Raw genomic sequence first — 24,180 nt, forward strand, 5'->3', positions numbered from 1 at the left:
CGATTGGCGGAGGAGACCGCTGCTCCCGGGATGCTCCGCCCCGCCCGGACCGCAGTCTCGGGTCCACCGGCTCCGCCGCCCCAGGCGCGCTCAGCGGGGCAGACGGGTGGATGCAGTAGGTGTCGGGGAGAGAGGGTTTCCCGCGGTCGGGTCCAGGGCCCCGCTTGTGGCGCACCCGACGGCCCAGCCCGAGCTCGGAGCCCCGCCATGGGTCCGGGGCCCCCGGCGGCCGGAGCTGGGGCGCCCCCGCGGCCGCTGTCGCTGGTGGCGCGGCTGAGCTACGCCGTGGGCCACTTCCTCAACGACCTGTGCGCGTCCATGTGGTTCACCTACCTGCTGCTCTACCTGCACTCGGTGCGCGCCTACAGCTCGCGGGGCGCCGGCCTGCTGCTGCTGCTCGGCCAGGTGGCCGATGGCCTCTGCACGCCCCTCGTGGGCTACGAGACCGACCGCGCCGCTGGCCGCTGCGCCCGCTGCGGGCCTCGCAAGGCCTGGCACCTGGTTGGTAAGTCGCGGCCGACCCTCCCTCATTCATCTGCCTGTCCACTGCCCCCGGTGGCCTGAGCCTCCCCTCTGTGTCTGCACCAGGGCCTGAGCCAGCCTCTCTGCTTAACTGCCCTGCCCTGCTCTGTCTCTCTGTCCCAAGGCCTGAACCTGTCCGCGTTGTCAGTCACATGACCTGAGCCGCCTCCTCTGTCCGCACCATGTCCTGAGCCTCCCTGCTCTGTCAGCCTCATGGCTGCTGTCTGACCCGCCAGGCCCCCTTCATCTGACTGTTGGTATGACCCTCCAGAGTCGCTTCTCATTGTCTGACCCCTGGGGGCTTCCTGAACCATCTTCAAGTTGGGTCTGACTGCCCAGCACTTCCTCTGTCAATCTGGCTAGTATGGTTTGACCTCTCCATCTCTCTCTCTGGGTGACCACCAGGACAACTCGGTCTGAGTGAGGGTCAGACTGTCTGGAGCCCTCTGTCTGTCCATTTCCCCAGTGCTCTCTGTCCATTCCCTCCCCCATCTCAAGTAACCCGGGGCTTGGATGTTTTGGGGGAGCTGCCCTGGCAGCTGAGAGGTGGGAGTGGGTGAGACAGAAGGGTCAGGGGTCTGTGCCTGACTAATGGAGATGGGGTCTGCAGGGCAGGTAATGGGGTCACCCTCTGGTATGGGGCCTTTGCCCTCCTGGAGGGCTGTTGAGGAGGGTAGGTGGCAGGTCTGAGGGTTGGGGTGCCCTGCCCTGTGTGTACTGATGATAAGGCCAGCTTCCATGTGTCCCTTCTCTATCCACCCAGGCCCTGAGCTTTGAGATTAGCCCTGGGCACTTGCCCTGCTATTTCTCCCCTGGCACGGGTGCCCACTACATCCTGGCGTTGTGGGTCCACCGGGCATTTCAGGGGGCAGGGCTAGGAATCCTACCACTCGGGGAGTTCTGGGCAGCAGGTTTCTAGAAGGCAGGAGGGGGTTATCGGTTTCTTCTTGTCCTTGGGAACAATGATGGGGGAGACAGTGATTTGCCCCAGGCCCCTGTGAGTGACATTTTCACAAGGTGCAGCAGATCTCCGAGTGACCTGAGGGTGGCTGGCATTACTGTGGCCACATCTTGTGGCTGGATTTCATTCAGGTTTGTCAGGTCTGAGGTTGCCCTGGCTGTTCTCGGACCACTTTAGACTGCAGGGCAATCAGACTAGTGATTGTATCATTTGAAAATGGACATTTGAGGTGTCCCTCTTTTGGGTGATGTTGGGTTTGCTTGCAGAGCTGACCCCAGAGTCTCAAAGGCAGCTTTGTTTGTAATAGTAGGGTCAACTCACTGACATGCAAACAAGGTAGAGAGATTTGTGGGGTGGGGGGGAGGGCTCATTTTAGGGGAGACTTTTCCAAGGAGATGGAACTTGTGCTGGGAAGGTAGCCCTGGAAGAGGGCACTGCATGTGCAAAGTACCTGAAGTGGGACCTGTTACCAGCTCGGAGCCTCCAGGCCTTACTCTGCTCCTTTCATAGGTGGGAGGCCTAGGGCTCAGTGAGGGTCTCACCTGACCCCAGAAAGAACTGATTCCCTCTGCAGAAGTGGGGGATAGGGGGGCTGGAGACACTTTTAATAGAGTATGAGGGAGGGAGGGAGAGAGAGAGAGAAACGTCGATGAGAGAGAGCCACATCAATTGGTTGCCTCCCAGATGACCCCGACTGGGGCCAGGAATTGAAACTGCAACTGAGGTATGTGCCCTTGACTGGGAATGGAACCCGTGATTCTTTGGTCTGAGTGCTGACGCTCTAACCACTGAGCAACCGGCCAGGGCTGAAGATGCTTTTGTAAATAAAGAACCAAAGGCCCAGCCAGTGTGACTCAGTGGTTGAGCATTGACCCATGGACCGAGAGGTCACAGGTTTGATTCTCAGTCGGGGCACATGCCCAGAAGAGGCGTGCAGGAGGCAGCCAATCGGTGCTCATTGACGTTTCTCTCTCTTTCTCCCTCTTCCTCTCCCTCTCTCTGAATCAATAAAAACATATTTTTAAAAAATGAAAGGTTTGGCCCTGGCCAGTTTGGCTCAGTGGTTAAAGCATCGGCCCGCGGTCCCGAGAGACCTGGGTTCGGTTCTCGATAAGGGCACATGCCTCGGTTGCAGTTTGTCCCCGGCCCTGGTTGGGGGTCGTATGGGTGGCGACCACTTGATGTGTTCCTTTTATGTAGATGTTTCTCTCTCTCTCTCTCCTTCCCACTCTATCTGAACAAAATATCAAAAAATGTTCTCAGGTGAGGATAAAAAAATAAAAAATAAAAATAAATAAATTTTAAAAATGAAGGGTTTGTGTTTATGCAAAATAGGCCTGGGGAATGGGTACCCCCACCAGACACCGAGGTCTCTACCTGTACCCTTTTCCCATCTTTAGGTGGAGGATCTGTGGGGAGAGGAAGCTGGCGTGGCCCCTCGTAATGCCTGATAAGGTGACTTGAGCGAAGGTCACCCTGGCAACCGTGCCCACTTCTCTATTTTTCCCTGAGTCTGTGGAGGTGGTGGTGAACTCACTCTTTCCTTTAACAAGCCCTCCCAACTTCCCACTCTAGCCTAGAGAGGACCGTCAAAGCTAGACATGGACACTCCTGTGGGGGTCCAGACTGCGGTAGGTCCATGGACTGGGCTTTCTAAGAAAGAAGCAGAGCTCTAGCAGACAGGACATTGCCTTTGGGTAATGAGGGGTAAATAGGAGTGTGTGTATGTGCATGAGGGGGTACATTCCAAGTAGTTGAAAGGGTTTGTGCAAAGGTGTGAAATATCATGGCTTTGAAGATGCTGAGGTGTAGTAGGAGCTCCCACTTTCACATATTAACTCTCAATTCTCACATCTCCCTTAGGAAGCAGGTTTTCCATTTTCTGGAAACTGAGGCCCCTAGATGCAAAGTCACATGGCCAAGGTCTCCCAGCCAGGCAGCTAGTTCTGACAATGGTTAACTGGCCTGGGCAGAAGCAGGATGGAGTCCACTCAGGGCGGCACATTCTTCTGACCAGAGTTTGCAATTGGTGCCTGACCTGAATTTGCCCAGGATGTCCCTCCCAGTTCCAGAGAAAGAGACTGGTTTTGGTTTCATTTCCTAAATGGGGAGATGCCCAAGGTCTGGGGATGAGGTCATCTCTGGAGCCTGGGGGAAGAAGGAAGTCCAGCTGCCAGACTCCGTCCATGCACAGGGATGGGAGGAAAAGTGACTTAGACAGACTTGGGACCCACCCCAACAGGGCCCACAGTCTGGTGGGATAGGCAAGCAGGAAACAAGCAAACAGACAAAAGAATTCCTGAGTGTGCTGAGGGGTGAGAGGAAAAGAAAGCAAGGTCCAAACCAGAGTGTGTTGAGGGGACTGTTGGTGACTGAGCTGGTCAGGGAGGGCTTCTTTGAGGAGTTGGCATTTGAGTTGAGTCCTGAGAGATTAAAAGAAGAGCATTCCAGGCAGAGGGCACAGCATGTGCAAAGGTCCTGAGGCAGGACCATGCCTGGTGTGTTGGAGGAACAGCAAGGAGCCCTATATGGGTGGAGTAGAGTGAGCAAAGCATAGAAGAGGAGGAGAATGTGTGGGCAGGGAGGGGACGGGGGCAGGTTGTACAGGGCCTTGTGGGCCTCAGGGGGACTTGGGCTTGTTCTGAGATATTGGAATATTTACTAGGGAGAGGTCCTCTTGTGAGCTGATGGGGACTCTGGCTCTTGTGGAGGACAGGGTTCAGCATTATCTGGCCTCCTGACTCCTGGTGGCCTACAGGATCCTTGATAGGAGCTGGGGAGGAAAAGGCTTGCTCCCTGGCAAGACAGGAATGGGAAGTTGTGGGTATAAATGGTATGTCTGTAGTGGGTGGTTTTCCAGAAGACCCTACAGCATTCTTTCAACCTCCTTTGTGACCTCAGGTGCTCTGTGCTTCAGTTTCCCCACATGTCATCGGGGCAACCCCAGGGAACCCTGGACTGGCATGGGGAAACCCCATTCTTGCTCCCTCTTATGACCTAGTCATATGTCGGGGTCCTGCCTGCTCACTTGTTACAGCGTGTGATCTCAAGACCACATCCGCATACCCTGTGTCTCCACTGGAAAAAAAGGAGCAAATAGATTGAATTGGTGGGTAGAGGCCTGGCCCCTCTGTCCTGTTTGGCTGTGTGACTTCTGGGGGACCCCAAATCCATCTTTCTCAGTTTCCCCATTTGTCACAGGGGCCATAAGCCTGGGGTGCCCTGGGATGCTTATCCCACACACCCCACTGTGTGATTTTGGGAGAGTCTCTAGCCTTTTCTGTGTCTAATTTTGTTCCCACCTGGTCACACCCCAGGGAGCCCTGGGCCACTGTTGGGAAGGTCTGGCGATGTGACCTTCTGCTCTGCCCATCCACAGGCACCACCTGCGTCCTGCTCTCCTTCCCCTTCATCTTCAGTCCCTGCCTGGGCTGTGGGGCAACCACACCTGAGTGGGCCGCCCTGCTCTACTACGGGCCCTTTATTGTCATCTTCCAGTTTGGCTGGGCTGCTACACAGATTGCCCACCTCAGCCTCATCCCCGAGCTCATCACCAATGACCATGAGAAGGTGGAGCTCACGGCTCTCAGGTACCACCTTGGTGGGGCAGGGTTGGGAGGGCACATGCTCAGCAGGTGAGGACAGGAGACCCAGGGCCACACCCTCTGCATGGTCTCTGCCTATGTTGCTCTGGGACTCTCAGCCCCTGTGTATACATCTGTAACACAGTATGCCAGTCACCTGCTGCTGTTTGCATAACGAATGACCACAAAGCAGCTTCAAACAGCATGCACTTATCATGTCATGGTTTTTATGAGTTAAGAGGCTGTCTCAGCTTAGCTGGGTTTTGTGTTTCAGTGTCTGTCTCAAGACTTCAATCAAGGTGTTGGCTAGGGCTGCCCTCATCTGAGACTTGGGGTCCCTCTACCCTGCTCATGTAGTTGGTGGCAGAATTCATTTTTTCTTTCTTTCTTTCAGTTGATTTTTAGAGAGAGAGAGAAACATTGATGTGAGAGGGAAACACTGATGAGCTATCTCCTGCATGTCCCCTACTGGGGATCAAGCCCACATCCTGGGCATGTGCCCTAAGAATCAAACTGGGACCTCTCAGTCCGTGGGATGACACCAATCCACTGAGCCACACTGGCCAGGCTGGGGTAGCGTCTTTGTTGAGAGTCTTCCCTGTCGCCAACTCAGCCTGTTTGGCCCCAGTCTGGTCTCCTCCCCACCCCTGCCTTTGACTAAGTTCCCCTTTATGACCAAGAGCTGCAGGCACTAATGACGGGTTGCTCAATGCCCAGGCCCCCGAGGGCCCCAGATGTTAGGGGACAGGCTAGGCCAGGTCAAGCTCTTGCGCGCTTTCTACCTGCAAGTGCTTTATTGCCAACCTTGTGTCATCTTCACTGTGACCCCTGGGAGTAGTCTAGTTCTTTATTTATTTAAAAAATTTTTTTCCTTTATTGATTTTAGAGAGAGGAAGGGAGAGGGAGAGAGAGACATCGATGAGAAAGAACATGGATTGGCTGCCTTCTACATGCCCCTCACTGGGGATTGGGCCCACAACCTGGGCATGTGCCCTGACCAGGAATCGAAACCAGGGACTTCTTGGTACGTGGATCAAGGCTCAACCACTGAGCCACAGCTGCCAGGCTTGTTCTCACTTTTAGAAAGGGAAACAGAACTGGTGAGATCCAGAGGTTGCCCCTTCCCAGCCCCTGGAGCAGTGGTTTTCAACCTTCCTAATGCCACGGCCCTTTAATACAGTTCATGTTGTGGTGACCCCCAACCATAAAATTATTTTTGTTGCTACTTCATAACAGTAATTTTGCTACTGTTATGTCTTAGGCGACCCCTGTGAAAGGGTCGTTCGACCCCCAAAGGGTGCGACCCACAGGTTGAGAACTGCTGCCCTGGGGGGACATCTCTCCTGGGCTGCAGGCAGGAGCAGACCCAGACGATTCTAGACCTTGCCCTGCTGAAGCCCAGGATTTTGGTGCCAAGAATTCCAGAACCCTGGTTTCTGAGCATCTTGGGTTCTCAGACTTTGGTTGCAGCCCTGACTTTGGGCCCTACTTACTGAGTCTCTGTATCCCAGCCCCCATCATGGTGGTTGAGGGTTAGTTGTAAATCATCAGATAATGTATAGGCTGGTTAAGCTGGGGCCATCAGGGGCTTCCCTGGGGCCACCCAAGATTTGGTGGCTGAAATCACCCTCGGCCAGAGGTTCCCCAGATGCCACAAACAGCTCTCACTGTGTGGCTGCAAGGGAGAAAGTGGCCATGTGGTTTCCAGGGCTGTCACGCTAAGGCCTCATCTGTCCCCTCCAGGTATGCCTTCACTGTGGTTGCCAACATCACTGTCTATGGTGCCGCCTGGCTCCTGCTCCACCTGCAGGCCTCTCTGCACATGGGGCCCACCCAGGATATCAGTGACCAGCTGGGGGTCCAAGATGTGCCAGTGTTTCGGGTGAGCTGGGGCTGGGGTGGGGGGGTAAGGATGCTGCTGGCAGGATGGGTCATCCCCTCAGGCCCTGAACTTGAGGTTTGGGCCATAAGAGCCACTGCTAACACCTCTTCTGCTGGATCCCCAGAACCTCTCCCTATTGGTGGTGGGCATTGGAGCCATCTTCTCACTGCTGTTCCACCTGGGCACCAGGGAGGGGCGCAGGCAGCTGGTGGAGGAGCCAGATGAACACAGTCCTTTGTTGGCCCCCACCACGGCCCGCCCGTTGCTGCTCTGGAAACACTGGCTTCGGCAGCCATCCTTTTACCAGGTATGTCGGGGGGGACAGAGCATGCTGGAGTGGATGCCTGTCTCCCACCTGGCCCTTACTCTGGAGCTGCAGGCAGGATGGTTAATAAGTGAACAAACAGTCCGGCCGGTGTAGCTCAGCGGTTGAGTGTTACCCCATGCACCCAGAGGTTGCTGGTTCGATTCCCAATTAGGACACCTGCCCAGCTTGTGGGCCAAATCCCCAGTGGAGGACATGCAGGAGATGACCAATCAATGTTCTCTCTCATCGGTGTTTCTATCTCTCTCCCTCTCTCACTTCCTCTCTTTCTAAAATCAATAAAGGAAAAAAATAAAATAAAAAATGTTAAAAAAAAAAATAGATGAGCAAACAGCTCATTTCACAGGCAGGGCAGAAATTCCTTATCAATTACTACTCTCTTCTCTACCTGACCAGCTATGGTCATTAATAAAGGGTCAAGTGAGAGCTGCAGCTAGGCCCTCAGTGTCCCCTGCTGGTAGGAGTGGAAAAGGGCCTTCTAACCCCTGAACCAGTCCCTCTTTCTGCCCATAGGTGGGCTTGCTGTACATGAGCACAAGGCTCATCGTGAACCTGTCCCAGACGTACATGGCCATGTACCTCACCTACTCCCTCAACCTGCCTAAGGTGAGCTAGGTAGGGTGGGCCAGGGCCGTGGGGTGGGTCCTGAGTCCAAGGAGCCCCACCTGAAACACCCATATCCACTCTGCCCCAACAGAAATTCATTGCCACCATCCCGCTGGTGATGTATCTCAGCGGCTTCTTCTCCTCCTTCCTCATGAACCCAGTCAACAAGTGGATCGGGAGGAATGTGAGTGTGTGGGTTGCTGGGGGACAGTGGGGGGACACCACAGATAACAACCCTTAGAACTAGATGTACAGAACCCAGGTGATTCCGTACCTCAGCCTCCATACCTTGTAGGTGCCCCATGTCTCAAACCCATGTTCTAGAACCCCTGAGTATCTTGGGGCTGCAGAGCTCTAGAAATTTCTGTGCTGACCAATGTGTCAGTCAGGATGGCTGTTAAGTACTTGAAATGTGGCAGGCATGACTGAAGAACTGAATGTTTCATTTTAATTGATTTGCACTTAAGATGTAAGTCTCTCGAATGTCAGCTCTCAGGTGAGGTCAGAGCTAGGGGCTCCTTAGGGTTGGGGTTGGGAGTAGTGGTGGATTAAAGACCAGGGAGGACAAGCGCCAGGCTAGAAGCTGCACAGTGAGGTGGGCCTGATGCTGGTTTCCCCTGCAGATGACTTACTTTGTGGGCCTCCTGGTGATCCTGGTCTTTGCAGCCTGGGTGGCACTGGCAGATGGGCTGGGTGTGGCTGTGTATGCGGCAGCTGTGCTGCTGGGCACGGGCTGTGCCACCATCCTTGTCACCTCACTGGCCATGACAGCCGACCTCATTGGCCCCCACACGGTAGGGCTGGTGGGCAGGGCCGGGTGGGGGTTGGGGCCCAGGGCCCAGGCCATGGGTGCTGATCCCCGTCTGTGTCCACCCCCCAGCACAGCGGAGCCTTTGTGTATGGTGCCATGAGCTTCTCGGATAAGGTAGCCAATGGACTGGCAGTCATGATCATCCAGAGCCTGTACCCATGTTCGTGAGTGTGACTCATTTGTTAGCACATTTAACAAGAGCATACTGAGTGTGTGCTATGTGCCGGGTGCTGTTCAGGTCTAGGGTATTGGGGGAATGTGAGGAGGCAGTGTTACAGGGGAGCCAGACTCTGTCACTCAGACCCTCAGAACCTGGGGTTTCAGACCTGGATGATTCTAAATCACCAATTTCTCACCTTATAGAAGCCCAGGATCTGGGAACCAGAACCAGCCTGGTCCTTTGTTGTCATAGAGTTGGGGGAAATACTAGCCATGTTAATCACAGGAAAAAATGTGTGATCTAGACCAGTGGCTAGGGGTGTGAGACACACCACAGGAGGCCGGATTGGTACAGGGGGTCAGGGAGGACTTACTTGGGGAAGTGACATTGGTCTTGAGACCTGGTGGGTATGTGAGTTCTGGGCAAATGGGGAGGAATAGCCAGTGCAAAGGCTCTGGGGCAGGACCAGGCCTGGTGTGTTGGAAGACAACCGTGGAGACCCATGTAGCTGGAGCAGAGTGAAGGAAGGGGAGAGAGAGTGGGGAGAGGTTGGAGGCAAGTCATGCAGAGCCTTGTAGAGGACTTGAAAGCCCTGGAAGGCTGTGGGCACAGGAGGGGAGGCCTGACTCAGATGTTCAAAGGCGCCCTCTCGTGGCTGCCTCTGGAAGGTGAGGGCTGGAGCCTGGGGACCAGGGCAGAGGCATCTACACTGGTCCAGGTGGAGGTAGAGGAGGGGAGAGCAGTGAGCAGAATCAGGATAGACTTTGAAGGCATAGCTTGAAAAAAGCGGGTCGAGAGTGACCCCCAAGTTCTGGTCTGAGTTCTGAGAAAGATGGGGCTGCCCAAAGCTGAGGTGGGAGGTCCAGGCTGAGACTGGAGGTTCCCCACAAATGTCAGCTCACCTGTTATTCTCCTCCTACCCCAGCTCAGAGCTCTGCTGTGGGGCCTGTGTAGGCTTCTACCACTGGGTGATGGTGGCTGTGACAGGCGGCGTAGGCGTGGCCGCCACCCTCTTTCTATGCAGTCTCCTCATCTGGCCCATCCGCCTGCGGAGCTGTGAGTTGTAGACACCCTGCTTCATTCCCAACCTGACCTTGGGTGGGAGGGCTGGGCAGGCCCTATGTTCACTAACCCCACCCCTACCCCTCTCTTGCAGGAGCTCCTGGAGCCTAAGCCCTGCTCCTCAGGTCCCCACCCTCTCCCCTTCCTTGCCTGGCTGCAGGGATGGTGTGTGAGGACAGGATGGCTGGACCCCATCAGCTCATCTCCGCTGGGCGAGGCACATAGCTAGGCCCTCTGGTATCGGGCTCATGGGTCTTCATGGGTTTGCGGGTGCCTAAGCCTAACTCTAATGAATAACTTGGGGTGCCCTCGCTATGTTGCATGAGGGCAGGATGCGAAGGGTCTGGGGCCCAGGGGCTGCCTCAAGCTCAGCCCCAGCTCCACCTCACCTCTGGCCCAGCTGAGGTCTCCAGGGTGCTGCTGACAGTGAATAAAGAGCCGCTCACTGTGAGGACTGGCCTCGGCTGTCTGCCTGGGCCTGGGATGGGGAGGGCAGCAGGGTGCCTGCTTGGCCCCTGTTCTGGTTGCTGGGGTCTTGGCTGGTAAGTCCCTTTACCTGACCTACCAGTGCGCCAGTCCCCAGATGTGGACAGACACCTGAGGAAAGGCACGGTGTCCCCAAAAAGGGATGGTCTTTATCAGACAGTGGGCATGTAGATGGGTTGGGACTGCTGGCCAGTAGATGGGCAGTAGGGTTCCAGGTCCCACTGCCTGTAGTTCTGGGCTGTGTAGCGCGGACGCTGCGGTGCTGACAGGTAGGGCACGTAGTCTGACAGCTGCCCCAGTGGTTCCACTCCGTATTGGTGCCTGTTGACCACTGTGAGGTAGGACCCAGGTCACCTCCTGGCTTCAACTTCCTGGATCCAGGCAGTTTTACCCCCACCCCTTGGCCCCTGTGATGCCAGCCTCACCATATTCCTTGCCCCAGATGGGTCTGTCTTTCCACAGCATGGTTCCCCACCGAGTGCTGGGGGCCTTGTACTGGGTGGGCATGATAGGGTCATACCAGGCGGTCTCCTGGAGGTGCTGGGTGTAGGCTGCAGGGAGAGTGGAGGAGAAAGTAATCTCTGGCCCTTACCCTCCCCTTGGGGCTGGCCTGGGGTGGCCAGGCACTCACCTGAGGGCATGCTGTGCTTCCGGTGGCTGTAGCATCCATGCCAGAGGGCATAAGCCTCTCGGTAGGGGCTGTCCAGGGCCCTTGGGAGCATGTACCAGGCTTCACGGGAGTCCGAGTTGGTTAGGCCGGTGTACCACAGCTGGCCGGCTGAGTCACGTCCCATGGGTGTGTACTTCCATCGAACTGCCTGTTTGATGGCTGGTGCCCAGCAGGGCCCCTCCAGGGACAAGTAGTCATCACTAAGGGTGGGGGGAGGGGACAGATGCTAAGACTGTGACTGTCCCCTGCCCCTTCCTGGGCCACTGCTTGCCCATCTCTAGAAAGGGTCTTTTACTTCACTGGCCCACACTGTGGAAGGCCTTCCTCCATCTCCACTTGGCCATGTGTCCTTCAGCACTGGACACACCTGCCCAGGCTGGCAGAGGAGTGAGATGTTCCCTCCTCTTTGCCACATCCTCCCCAGGACCCTCACTAGACCTTTCACCTTTTCTTGCCTCCCCTCCAAGGGGCACCAGGGAGCAGGGATGTGAAAGCTCTGGTCACTCTTGGGGTCCTAAATCCTTGTCCAGCCTCCCAAATATACAGGCCCTTCCTCTAGGAAGCCCTTTGGCCTGAAGGCACACGAGGAGGAAGTGGTCTCAGCTTACTGAGTATCCCAGAGAGAGCATGTGGGGGTGCTCAGGTTCCTGGGAAGACCCTCTGGGGATGACCCTTGTGTCATCATCCACCCAGTCATCAGGGACCAACTGGGAGTGAAGACAAGCTTATATTGAAAGGACAAACTATGCCCAGCTGGTGTGGTTCAGTGCATTGCACATCATCCTGTGGACTGAGAAGTCCTGGTTCGATTCCTGGTCAGGGCACATGCCTGGGTTGTAGGCTTGATCCCCAGTAGCGGGTGTGCAGGTGGCGACCGATCTATGTTTTTCTCACATGGATGTTTCTATCTCTCTCCCTCTCTAAAAAGTCAATAAAAACATATTTTTAAAAAAAGCAAACCCTCAATGAAGTGCCATTAAAATAAAAACAAAAGCAGAGTCCTGGCCTGCTAGGTCCGTTGGTTAGTGCGTTGTCCCTATATAAGGTTGGGGATTTGATCCCTGGTCAGGCCACATACAAGAATCAACCAATTAATGCATAAATAAGTGGAACAGCAAATCAATGTTTCTCTCTCCCCGCTTCCTCTCTACAATTAAAAAAAAAGAAAAGCAGAAAAAAAAACCAAAGCTGTTTACATGAAGCTGCAGGTAAACTTGCTTAAGCAGAAACCTGAAATGTCAATTCCTTCTGAAATGCATCCTAATAGCACCATTGCCGTAGAGACAAAGATGTACATGAGCTCCCTTCTGGAAAATCACCCATGAATGAGACTGGCTGCCCCAAGATGGTCCCAGCAGGGCCACTGACAAAACGCTTTATCTCTACCATGCACAGAGAACCTGGCTGAGTTCTCACTCCAGGAGCATCAAAACTAGAAATGCATGTCTCATAAAAGGTGGGATGAGCCTGGTCGGTTCTGGAACTTCAGACTCAGGAACCTGCTACAGACTGGATTTGTCCCCCAAAGGGATATTTAAAGGTCACCTAGGGTGCCCCATGCCCCCTTTTAAAAACTTCGATTTCAGAGAGAGAGAAACATCGATTGGCTGCCTCCTGCATGCACCCCACTGGGGATCAGGCCCACAACCTGGGCATGTGCCCTGATCAGGAATCAAACCGGCAACCTCTTGGTACATGGGTCAACACTCAACCACTGAGCCACTGTGGCTGGGCTGCCCCCACCCTTTTGAAACAAGATTTCTGAACTCCAAAATGCACATGGTTTATAAAATGCAATTAAAACACTCTAATGTACTCTGGCTGGTTTGACTTGGTGGTTAGAGCATCATCCTGGGGACCAAAGGGTCATGGTTTTGATTCCTGGTCAAGGGGCATGTTCCTGGGTTGCAGGTTTGACCCCTGGTCCCCACTCATAGAGGCAACCAATCAATGTCTCTCTCACATCAGTGTTTCTCTCTCCCTCCCTTCTTTCTTCCCACTGTATCTAAAAAAAAAAATCAATGGAAAAATATTCTTGGGTGAGGACTGACAAAAACAAACCCACTCTACTGTAACATACAATGAACAGTTGAGTATCCCTTACTCTAGCTGCCACTTTGATTTCTTCCGCCTTCCAGAAGCAGGCAGTAGGAGCATGTGTCCCTACTAGTACAGAAATGGGGAACTTGCTACACTCAGTTTCACATCATTTTTTTCTCTTGCAAATGGAGTAGCACAAAGGGCACTCATCTATTTTTTTGTTTTTTTTTCAGCTGCAGAGTAATAACATTAAAACACTTACTAATGGGTACTCTACTGGGTTGAGTGTCCCTCACAATATGGTCATCTGGAACCTCAGAACATAAACTTATTTTGAAATAGGGACTTAGCAGATAGAATTCGTTAAGATGAGGTCATAGTGGAGTAGGGTGGGCCCTGGTGTCTGTAAGGAGAGGGCAATCTGGACACACATAGGATATCACATGATGGAAACAAGGATGGGGTGATGTGTCTGCAAGCCAAGGGACACCAAGAATTGCCAGTAAACTACCAGAACCTAGGAGAAAATGGAACAGATTCTCCCTTCCCAGTCTCAGAACTAGCCTTACTGACACCCTAATCTGGGACTTCTGGCCTCCAGGACTAGGAGAGAATAAATTTCTGGTGTTTTCAGCTGCCCAGTGTGTGGTGTTCTGTTAACAGCACTCCCACAAAACTCCTAGATACTTACTTTCTCAGTTTGCTGTGTGTGTGTGTGTGTGTGTGTGTGTGTGTGTTATGCCCACAGTGAGCCACACCCCTGCCAGTCTCCAAGCCGGCCTTGCTCTGACCACTGACAGGGAGAAGGGAACCCAGGTGCAGGTGGGTGGGAGATGCAAGAAGCAATTGAGGGTGTAGCACCAAGGTGTCTTTTATGAATTAGACACTCAGAAAAAGCTAAATCAAATCCCATCACATGACCCAGAGAGGCTGTATCTAGAGATAGGGTGGGCACTCACCTGTAGAGAGGTGCTGGGAAATCCTCTTCAAGGGTCCCCTGGGGGACATAGGGCTGGAGAGCCTCCTGCCTCAGGGTCTGCATGTCTGCCTCTGGGTTCCTGGGTGCTCTTGCCTAAAAGTCCTGTGAGGCCATTGTTGACAGCAACAAAGGCCATCCTCTGTGTCCTGGCAATGCTGCTGGTGACCGTGGCTCCCATCCAGGCCACTCCCTCCCACCCCAGCTGAGGGGCTGAAGGAAGGAGGTGGGGCCACATCTGGGTGGCTTGGGGCTCAGAGCTTCCCCGGCCCCCTCCCCACATCCCACATAGGGGTCTCTGAGCCAAAGGGAGCTTCTGACGCTTAGGCCGGACTGCCAGTCCCCAACCCCTCCCTTCTTACCCAACCCGATCCAGTCCTTCATGTTTCCAATACATCTGAGCAAAAACCTGCAGATGTTCATAGCAGCATGATTCACAACCAGAAAGTAGAAACAACCCAAATACCCATCAACTGAATAAACAAAACATGATCCATCCATACGCTAGAATATTACTCAGCCATGAAAAGGAGTGAAGCATTGACACTTGCTACAATGCAAATGGACCTTGAACGCATGATGCTCAGTGAGAGAAACCAGACACTAAAAACCATGTAGTATATGATTCTATTTATGCAAAATGTCCAGAACAGGCAAATCCAGAGACAGAAAGTGGGTTTGTAATTGCCAGGGGCTGTGGGTGACTGCTAATAGAGATGTGGGGGTTTTTTGGGTGATGGAAATGTTTTGGAATTAGAGGTGCTGCTTGCACATTGTGAATACACCAAATGCCACTGAAATGTTCAGTTTAAGAAGGTCAACAGTAAGTTATGTATATTCTACCAGTTAAAAAGGAATAAAATCCAGAATCTACCTCCCTTTTACCACCTCTACCTGGGTGTCCAGTCACATCACTAGCCTGGAAGAGCCTCCCCTGTGGCCTCTGCACCCCAGCACCAGTAGTCAGGTCTTCATACAGCAATATTTTTCCTTCTCAACTTAGTAGACCCAGGTCCTTCTCACAGCCTACCCACAAGGCCCTGCAAAACCTCCCGGACCTCTCTGCCCTCACTCACATCCCTCTTCCTTCTTGCTCATCTGCTCCTGCCACAAGGTACCTCCTCACTGTTCCTTCAACACACCAGAAGCTTTGGACCTTCGACCTTCCTGCCTTGGACCTTTGCACAGGCTGGAAAGTTCTCTGCCCAGGTGTCTCCTGCTTTTCTTGGAGCCCTTGCTCAAACATCTGGTTTGTAGCAAGCCCTGGATTCAAAGCTGTCCTTTCCTAAAGCTTCCTACCTCCGTTACAAAGCACCCCCACACACACACCCAACAGCTCCATGAGAGCAGGTCTTGGGATCTGGTCTGTTTTGTTGTCTTCTGAGCCTAAAACAGGCATCTTCTCCTGGAGGGGAGGGCCTGGGGTGTGCCACCAGTCATGGGCTGCTGCAAGGTTAGTTGGTCTGTCCTGAGCTCTCAGGGCCTAACTGCTGCCCTGGTCTTTGCCTCACCCTTAACTCCCTTTTCCATTTACTGAAAAAGCTACATTCAATAATCAGAGGACACCTGACAGACTGTGCCCCACCCCACCCTTCAACCTTGCCTAAGTGTGGATGCTGGTGGGTGATGCCCCTGCTGCTGACTTTGGTCATCTCTCAGGTAGAGGTGGCAGCAGTGCCTGCCCTGCCCGAGGGCTCCCATGCAGCCTGCCCCCCTGGCCGACCCCCTCCCCATTGCATGTGGAGACCACCACCACCCCAGCGCTGTGGGCACCTCTTCCCCAGCTGGGCTGTAAGAACTGGCATGAGTGCATGTCACCCTCACCCCCACTAGACTATGAAGTCAGGGACACTGGCATCCCTTAAAGAAAGCTCAACCAGGGCAGGCTGCTCACCAGTTTGTGAGACCCCAGCCAGGAACCAGACAGATGGACAGCCAGCCCTAGATGTGCACGAGCGCACACTGGTTTAATGACAATGATACTGCACGAGATGAGAAGCAAGGCTTGCTCTGCAGCCCACCAGATTGCAGGCAGGGGAACACACACTTCGCACCCTCTATTGTCTCACTCCAGGCACGGGTCCTACACACAAAGCCAGCTCCTGGGCTCTTTGGAAGCTGCACAGGGTAAGGATGCAGTAGGGAAGAATTGTTTTCTTATTTAAAAAAAGACTCAAACGAAAATAAGATGTTGACCAATCGAAATACACACATCTATGTACACTGTCATTGCTTGAGGCTGTGGCACGCAGATGCTGGGATGGGGCAGGGGAGGCGGGATCCCATCCTTCCCCAAGTCCAAACAGGTTCAGCTGATGGCCCCTCCTAAATGAAGGCTTTAAAAGCTATGACCTCGGTCACCCCCAGGCATAGTAGGTGGGCCATGCCCCTCCCCAGCTAGCCTTAAACATTTCTGAGACCAATCTACAAAACATAAACCCAAAGTCACAAATACATATATACACATGCACAAGCATGGCCGATTATGGGGGAAACACTAAAGGAGTGGGGCCTCGAAGCAGAGCCAGAGTGATCCCCACCCTGCTCTGCCCAGTCCACTTCCTGTCATTGTCCTCCATTCTGAGGGGGAGGGGGAGTGCTCAGGCCCCTGGTCACACCTGGGTTCACCTCTCCCTCCAACTTCTCCAGGCCTGGAAGTGAGGTGGTGCCAAGGTACAGCTTGGGCAGAGGATGACAGGGTGGAGGCAGGGTCAGGGGAAACCTGGAAAGCTTCTGGGGGACCAGTGGTTGCCCCCTCCTTTGCTCTCCTCCCTGGCTTCCCTATGGCCATAGGCACAGTTGGACAGGACACAATATGGCCTGATGGGGAAGGAGCCGGGGAGGAGGTTGAGGCACCACCTTTAGGTCACCTTAGATCTGTATACCCAGCAAGCCCCAGGAATCATAGTCCCGCTGGTAACAGAGCTCAGCTGCGACCTTGCTAGAGACAAGGACAGTGCAGGGTCAGGGCAAGCATGTGATGACGAGTGGACCACACTTCAGTTCTCCTCAAACAAGTCCATCTCATGATGATCTCCTCTGGTGCACAACCTGCCTGGGGCCCGCTCCTGATGCCTGGCCCCTAGCAAAGTCACTGGGATGGCTGCCAGCACAGGGGCAGCAGAGGTGGCTGCAGAGAGACCTATCAGGAATGTCCTGTGGATCCATGGGCTGACCTGAACCATCCTACTGCTGGGCCCTCCCCTGGCTGACCAGCTTGGCATCCAGCTGCTTGTCCTGTCACAGGCGTGGGTGGTGGCAGCAGCGGTGAACCCATGCTTCCGGGAAGAGCATGCAGCCCAACAAAGTGATGATGGACACAAAGGGAAGCAGGTGGGGGTCCAGGGAGGCGTCCATCCCCTTCGGAGCGAAGACTGTCAGAGCTGGGGCCACAGGGCCACAGGGCCACCTGATGTGAAGGGAGCCAGAGCCCCAAGTGCCTGCTGGTGCCCAAAGACATCCCCACCCTAAACACCGCTGACAGGGTTCGCAATCAGGCTTTAATGAGAATCTTCAGGGTCTCTCTGGGCCCGGCTCCCCGCCCACCCCAATCGCTTCCTCTGGGGACCTGTGCAGGGAGGTAGGGTCATGCACGTGATGACAGGTGGTGCTCCTCAGCCCTGATGGCTCAGCCCATGGTTTACCGGATCCTGGTGAAGAGGTTGAGGACAGACACAGATTCCTGCAGGGCACATAGGAGAGAAAGCTGAGCCCCCAGCTGGAGGTGAACAGCTTTGGGCCAGAGGAGGAGCATGAATAGGCACCATTGTTCCCTGGTGCCCTGGCTGGGTACAGAGCGATGCAGGATTAGAAAGAGGGTTGGGGGGGGGGTGTCACAGGGGGAAGTTATAGCAGAGTTTGGTGAACAGGGCTGTTCGGGTGGCAATGGGGGCTGGCCCCCAGGATAGGCTGAGCGAATATGCATGGGGAACACATGGTGCTGATACCGACCCACTTTACCTTTGTTGAACGGGTTTTGCTAAAGACATTCCAGAACCTCAGGGTTTCGTCTCCAGCACCAGTGACAATGGCCTCTCCATCAGGGGACATGGCCTGCAGAAGGAGACTTTCCTTGTCCTTGTGCCTTGCAGTTGGCCCCATGGATGGAGCCAATGATGGAGGGTGGAATGCAGGGGGGCTGGGCACCCAACAAAGCCAAAACACAGGACACCCCAGCCCCCACACAGGGAGATAGGTCTATTCTGTGCACTTGGACAAAGGATGCAACAATTTGAGCACAGAACATTTCTTCTGGAGAGAAAGAAAAACACCTGAGCCTCGGCCTGAATACCAGGGGTTGCAGGTTTGATCCCCGGCCCTGGTCGGGGTTGTGAGAGAGGCAACCAGTTGATGTTTCTCTCTCTCTCTTTCGCTCCCTCCCTTCCACTTTATCTAAAAATTAATGGATGCCCTGGCCAATTTGTCTCGGTGGTTAGAGCATCGGCTGATGGACCAAAGTCTCTGGTTCAAATACGGTCAAGGGCATGTACCTCAGTTGTGGTCTGATCCCTGGCCCTGGCTGGAGTGGTGAGAGAGGCAGCCAATTGATGCGTCTCTCTCACATCGATGTTCCACCCCCCCCCACACACATCATCTCCTTCCCTCCCTCCCTCCCACTCTATCTGAAAAGCAATGGAAAAATATCCTTGGGTGAGGATTTAAAAAAAGAAAGAAAAACACTTGAGGAGGGACTGTGAGGAGGGGCTCTTATCCCTAGGCCTGTGCAAATAGGTATCTGGTAAACCGTCCTCAGATTTTCTGAGTAGTTGGATGGAGAGTCTCAGTAGGGCACAGCTGCCCTTCCTCACAGGGCTGAGGAGTTCAAAAAGTAGATTCAAGTGATGACATGACCAACATTTGAAAGCAGAACACAGGAGCTGGCCTGGATAACCCACCCCCCATCCCACAGGTCCAGGTAGGGGAGGCTGCCAGCTGGAGCTGCACCCCATCTTCCCAGGGACCCTGTGCTGGGTCTGGGACCTGCCAGTACAGACTCACCAGGTACAGAACCCGGTAGGAGTGCCCGGTCAACTTGGCCACCTGGGTCAGAGACGGGTACTTCCAGACCAGGATCTGGTTCTGTGAGTAGCCGTGTGTGCTAACCTGATGGATGGAAAAGGCACTGTCAGAACATAGGGCTCCCCTCCCACGACCCCAGGGCTTCAGACACAAGCCGTTAACTCCCCCTGATGTACCCACTGAAGAACAAGGACACCTGGACCCGCCTGGCCCCTTGCCCCCAAACTCTGATTGATGATGACAGGGAGCTACACTGCACCCAGAGCTCAGCCAGCCTCTCCTGGTGGTCAGTACGCATGGATGCCCAGATTAGGGGTGGGCACTTCCAGACTGACCTGGGTGGCAGTGGCCTGGCTTCACCCCAGGACCCCAGGGAAGGCCTCACCAGGGTCCAGGGCTCCTGCTCCCACACCTTCTTGTGCACACCACAAGGGCCCTGCCATGGCACTCACCAACTCGTTGGCATGCTTGGACCAGGCCAGGTTGCACACCTGGGAGCCTGTGTCAATGCACTGCAGTGGCTGCCCTGTGAGTGTGTTCCAGAAGCGGATGCAGCGGTCAGCCGTGCCACCGCCGGATGCCAGCAGCCCATGCTGGTGTGGGGACCAGGCTATGGCCTTCACAGCTGCCAGGTGCTCCGTGTACTGCTGCACAGGACTCAGGCTTGAGTGATTCCAGACCAATAGCTGAGGGTGGGGCGGTGTAGCAGCTGTGAGGCCCCCAGCAGGGGAAGATGAATGGCCTTACTCCGACCCATCATGGTCCTCCCTCAGGGCACACCTTGTCACCCCTGTTCTATGGATAAGGGCCGACCAGGCAGGTGGGATAATCTGGAGGCCAGAACAGTGAGGGGCCCAGGGCATCTACCTTGTTGTCGTTGCCTCCTGAGGCGAGGAGCTGGTGGTCTGTGGACCACTTGAGCCCACACACCTCCTGCCGGTGGCCCTGTAGCCGCCGCTCTGACTGCAGGGGCGGGGTGCGGATGTCCCTTTGCAGAATCATGCGATCCCGACTTCCAGATGAGAGCTGGTCAGCGTTCCAGGCCAGTGCCCCTGAAGACCAGGCAGAACATAGGGTGAAGCCAAGGCCTGGTCTCTTGGAAACAGAGTGCACTGGGAATCATCGCATCCTCGTGCCTAGAATCACTCCCGCCCACTGGGATCACACCCACCCACCAGTACCCTGAGCTCCTCACCAACACGTGCTGTGTGGCCTTCTAGCATGGAGAGCTTCTTCCCTGCAGCTGCATCCCAGATCTGCACGAAGCCCTTGTGCGTGCCAACGGCCACCAGGTTGCCCTAGGACCAAGGACCCAGGCAAGAGCAGGCATCAGGTCCAGGTGTGAGGACCCAGCTTCCCTGGGTTCTCCCCTGCCCCCTCCTTGCTACAGGGCCTTGGGGCCATTTCTTTGAAAGATCTTCAACGTATGTCCCTTCAGATCAAGGTGATACCCACCCTGTCCCGGAACTTCCTGGGGAGATAGTCACACAGTGCATGTATTTGTCAAAATCTAGCCCACACACACTTAAGACCCATGCATTTTAATGTGTAGACTCATCTGTCTAAGCCTGGGCTGCTCTCTGGCTGGGGTGGGGCATGGGGGGTGGAGCTCTGCGGGGGCTGTGGGCAACCCTGTGTCTCTGTGGTGGGAGACTTGTCAACTACCCTATCACTGTAATGGTCTCTACCAGACTGGGGACAAGTGAGGGGCAGACATTACCCTGGGGCTTGGATAAGACCACTAGGCTAGATTCTGGTTACTCTGGGTTTCCCAGGCCTCCAAACACTGTAGAGGGCCCTTGCCAAGCAAGACCCAGTCAGACCTCCCCTGCCCAGCCTTGCTCAACCAGAGAACAAGCCCTGTATACTAACCCGCTCAGACCAGCCTACAGAGGTCACTGAGTCCCCTTCCACAGAGAGGTCACAGAGCCGCGTCACCTGAGGGAAGGAAGGAACAGTTGGTGTGAGCTGACATGCTGCCTGCTGATCCTTCAAGGCCCCAACCATCCATTCATCCATCCATTCATTCATCCATTCAGTCTCACCTCAGGTATTTGGGCACTGGTGTCAGTGCTAGGACCTGAGATAATGATGCTGGGGTGCCGAGGAGGCTGCAAGGGGACACATGTCAGCACAGAGTTGAGTGACTACAAAGTCTAGGGAGGGATGCTCAGGTGACAAGGGCATCACACAGATGCATCACACATCTGGGGGGTGCTTCCAACAGGTGGAAGCTCTCTCTAGGGGGCATCATCTTCTTTTGAACTCACTTGCATTAATCTCTGAAAAAGTCCCACCCTGGTGGGTAGTGCCTGAGCCCATGGTGGGCCTAGCAGCAGCTCAGTTAGTGCTGAGGGTGGGGTGGGGCAGTCCCCAGGCTCAGTCAGGCCCCAACACCCATCTCCCCTCCTCTGCAGACATGGGCAGAGGCCAAACTTAGGCAAGGGGCAAGGACTATCAACCATCACAGGAGACAGCCCACAGCAGGAAGGGCACAGGGACCTCCACTCACACCTGTTGACAATTCATGAGTTCTAGTCTGCACTTGGAGAGTAGGTCTCAGGGGTAAGAGGGCAGCCAGGTGCTACCCTGAGCTCTGGAGTACCCAACTACACTCACTCATCCTTCACATGGGACGGTCTTGCTCAGCTACCAGAGGGATCAACCCCATACCCAAGGCACACACACATGCCAGCACTTGCACTTTGCAGTACCCACCTGGCTGGTACAGGCGCTCCATAGATACACGCAGGTGCCCAGTCCCACACTGAGCACATTGAGAGATGACCAGTCCACCAGGTTCAGGTAGAAGTCGTCCTGCAACTCAGGTGCATCCAGAACCTTGAAGGGGATCTTAGAGATCTTGCGGGTGGGTTTTCGTGGTGACCGCAATAACTTCTGACTGTAGGGAGAGCCCGAGACGGTGATTTTCTGTCAATCAGCCACGTGGTTATCATTACTCTTTGGCTTATGTTACTATCCTTGGTTCACATTAGTTCTTGGCATATCTCCTCCCACTCATCCTGTCCCTTAGCCCACATGATCCCAAATCTGTGGGTGACCCTATGGATACAAGGCCCTTTTCTCTTGGGAGTTTGGCCATGCCAAGACTTGACAGCCATTACATCCCCTCTGCTTGGTAACTCCTCCAGAGAGCCCTCCATGACTCCCTGTTCCCTAGTCTGGACCCAAGGACTTCAGGCTGACAGTGTGCCCCAGTAAGGGGTCCTAGGACTAATTACAGCTCTCATGTACTGTCCGGCTGGTCACCCTGCCCTCTACCCACCCTTGAAGACTTGGACTCACCTCTTATTGCTAACTGGTGACAAGGAGTAGGGAGACACATCATTGCCGTCATCAGGGCTTGAGCGCTTGGTACTGAGGGAATACTGGAAGTAGGGGAACATACCCACTGAGGACACTGTAGTCCCAGAGCTTAGGAACCTCAGACTCAAAGCCTGGGTACCCTGAGCTCCTGGTGGTTGAGTGGGAGGGTGGGGCCTGGTACTCGCTCTAACCAGGAGGACCTCTAACTGGGGATGTCCTGGGTTCCAGGAACTCAGGGAAGCAAACCAGGACTTCTCTCAGCAATGACTGCTAGCATGCTACTGCCCCCTCACAGCCACCTTGAGGGACCGAAGCCAGGCTCTTTTCAACACTGCCAGGGGCCCCCATGACCCAGGATGGTGTGCACATGTTCTGTGGGGTGGTTCTGCTGAGGCCACTGCTCCTTCACCCAGTACCCACCTCAGCAGGTACCCAGGAGAGCCACAGGGTAAGCCTCGGGGTTAAGGGGGCCTGGCCCTGCCTTCTCCTGACTTCTCTGGGGTTAAGGCCCCCAGTAGGGCTGGTGCATGGAGGAGAAGGAACCCAGGGAGGCTGAGATTGGTGTTCTGGAGGAGCCTCCACACAGCATGGGAGGCCAGGGATGAGGGCTGAACCTGGATCAGTCATGGAGAATAGGGACCTCTATCCTCAGCAGGAAGCATCGGTCTGTATGGGCATAACTGGCAGGCTCACCGTGAACAGGCCTTTCTTCTCGGGCGTGGAAGGCTGCAGCCTGCGGTCCTCTGTCTGCGGGTCCTGCACCTTCTCAATGCCAGCCCCTAGCAGCTCATTCTTCAGCAAGGCTGAGTAGGCTAGGCCATCTGCAGGCACCAAACATATTGAGAGGCCAGATTGGGACCAGGCGAGGGGGTGAAAGAGGGTGTCTGGGGCCCTGACTCCTGACCTTTGCCATTGTCCGAGGTGGCATCCTTGGCTTTCCGGTTCTGGCTGGGAGACTTTTCATTTTCCTGCATGAGAGGGAGGGAGAGGAAGGAGGCGTGAGCCGGAATGGCCTGGCCCCGCTCTCGGCCTCGGAGTCAGTGGTCCTTCTCCCCCAACCCTCCCTGTCCTCTGCCCTCACATTGATCCTGTGGAAATTTACACTCCAGTTGGCGCCGGCTCTTGAGGGGATGAAGCGGTCCCCATGCTTGCTGGGGGAAGACACAGGGGAGTTGGTAGGCGTCAGGGTCCGCCGTATCTCCGAGACCTAAAAGGATAGAAGGGTGGGGTTGGGTGCTTCAGAACCCTCAGCCTGATGCACTTGGCCTCTGGCCACTGAAAGAGGGGTTCAATCTTGGAAACCCAAGGGGCAGAGGTAAAAAATTTGGGTAAATAACTCACATGCTGGACCCTGATGGCAGTCCTGTGAGGCAGAAAGAGGTCAGGAAGAGACAAAGCCCGAGGCATTAGCACTTTACAAAGAGGCTTTATTTATTTGTAAGCGATCACAAGAAACAGAAAATTGTAAGTTTATTCCTTGAGCACTGAGAACTTGTTGCCCCATCACCCCCATTTCCTGCACACGGGGATCTTCTCCCATAGAACAATAACCCAACCATCTGAACTTAGACATGAAGGCGGGTGCATAGCTTCCAGCTAAGCCTCTGATCACACTTGACTGTCTGGTGAATGTCCTTAATCTATATGCAATCTGCTGTGGGCTAACTGTGACCCCCAAAAGCATGTGTTGAAGTCCTAACCCCTGGTTCCTGGGATGTAACCTTACTCAAAAATAGTCTGTAGATTAAA

The 24,180-nt window shown here is 54.6% G+C and overlaps 3 protein-coding genes across 14 annotated transcripts in view; 1 reads left to right on the plus strand and 2 right to left on the minus strand.

The window, feature by feature from the left end:
* Window positions 1-207: 207 nt before the first annotated feature.
* Window positions 208-10,024, plus strand: MFSD12 (major facilitator superfamily domain containing 12). The gene is made up of 10 exons (XM_036240823.1): window positions 208-505; window positions 4,863-5,073; window positions 6,811-6,949; window positions 7,074-7,256; window positions 7,788-7,880; window positions 7,972-8,064; window positions 8,504-8,674; window positions 8,761-8,855; window positions 9,777-9,907; window positions 10,008-10,024. Coding segments are annotated over exons 1-10 (1,416 nt in total). The 3' UTR covers window positions 10,010-10,024.
* A 417-nt stretch (window positions 10,025-10,441) lies between these two features.
* On the minus strand, window positions 10,442-14,324 carry CUNH19orf71 (chromosome unknown C19orf71 homolog). The gene is made up of 4 exons (XM_036240822.1): window positions 14,069-14,324; window positions 11,031-11,269; window positions 10,825-10,950; window positions 10,442-10,730 (listed from the first exon to the last, which is right to left on the minus strand). The coding sequence occupies exons 1-4, from the start codon at window positions 14,149-14,151 to the stop codon at window positions 10,552-10,554; spliced, it is 627 nt and encodes a 208-aa protein (XP_036096715.1). The 5' UTR covers window positions 14,152-14,324; the 3' UTR covers window positions 10,442-10,551.
* A 381-nt stretch (window positions 14,325-14,705) lies between these two features.
* Window positions 14,706-24,180, minus strand: part of FZR1 (fizzy and cell division cycle 20 related 1) — a 33,978-nt gene continuing 24,503 nt past the window's right edge. For 7 of the 12 annotated variants that reach the window (XM_036239637.1, XM_036239638.1, XM_036239635.1 and 4 more), the window contains 12 exons: window positions 23,513-23,638; window positions 23,336-23,399; window positions 23,125-23,252; window positions 22,411-22,493; window positions 21,823-22,006; window positions 20,977-21,042; window positions 20,300-20,402; window positions 19,972-20,156; window positions 19,557-19,790; window positions 19,084-19,188; window positions 18,046-18,138; window positions 14,706-17,767 (listed from right to left, as the gene is read on the minus strand). In XM_036239637.1, the coding sequence (XP_036095530.1) occupies window positions 17,726-17,767; window positions 18,046-18,138; window positions 19,084-19,188; window positions 19,557-19,790; window positions 19,972-20,156; window positions 20,300-20,402; window positions 20,977-21,042; window positions 21,823-22,006; window positions 22,411-22,493; window positions 23,125-23,252; window positions 23,336-23,399; window positions 23,513-23,638 (1,413 nt within the window). In that variant the 3' untranslated portion in view covers window positions 14,706-17,725. The remainder of the gene's footprint in view (window positions 17,768-18,045; window positions 18,139-19,083; window positions 19,189-19,556; window positions 19,791-19,971; window positions 20,157-20,299; window positions 20,403-20,976; window positions 21,043-21,822; window positions 22,007-22,410; window positions 22,494-23,124; window positions 23,253-23,335; window positions 23,400-23,512; window positions 23,639-24,180) is intronic. The other 5 variants (XM_036239642.1, XM_036239644.1, XM_036239641.1 and 2 more) reach the window with 2 other exon arrangements.

Source organism: Molossus molossus, unplaced genomic scaffold (genome assembly GCF_014108415.1).
Source record: "Molossus molossus isolate mMolMol1 unplaced genomic scaffold, mMolMol1.p scaffold_m16_p_4, whole genome shotgun sequence".
NCBI lineage: Eukaryota > Metazoa > Chordata > Mammalia > Chiroptera > Molossidae > Molossus > Molossus molossus.

What these genes read in the sequence shown, in the direction of transcription:
- MFSD12 (XM_036240823.1), top strand. Translation starts at nt 208, where the DNA reads ATGGGTCCGGGGCCCCCGGCGGCCGGAGCTGGGGCGCCCCCGCGGCCG. An exon ending in GGCAGCCATCCTTTTACCAG is followed by an intron (nt 7,257 to 7,787) that starts GTATGTCGGGGG and finishes TTCTGCCCATAG; the next exon opens with GTGGGCTTGCTGTACATGAG. An exon ending in ACAAGTGGATCGGGAGGAAT is followed by an intron (nt 8,065 to 8,503) that starts GTGAGTGTGTGG and finishes TTTCCCCTGCAG; the next exon opens with ATGACTTACTTTGTGGGCCT.
- CUNH19orf71 (XM_036240822.1), bottom strand. Translation starts at nt 14,151, where the DNA reads ATGCAGACCCTGAGGCAGGAGGCTCTCCAGCCCTATGTCCCCCAGGGG. An exon ending in GAAGCACAGCATGCCCTCAG is followed by an intron (nt 10,951 to 11,030) that starts GTGAGTGCCTGG and finishes CTCTCCCTGCAG; the next exon opens with CCTACACCCAGCACCTCCAG. An exon ending in CATCTGGGGCAAGGAATATG is followed by an intron (nt 10,731 to 10,824) that starts GTGAGGCTGGCA and finishes CCTACCTCACAG; the next exon opens with TGGTCAACAGGCACCAATAC.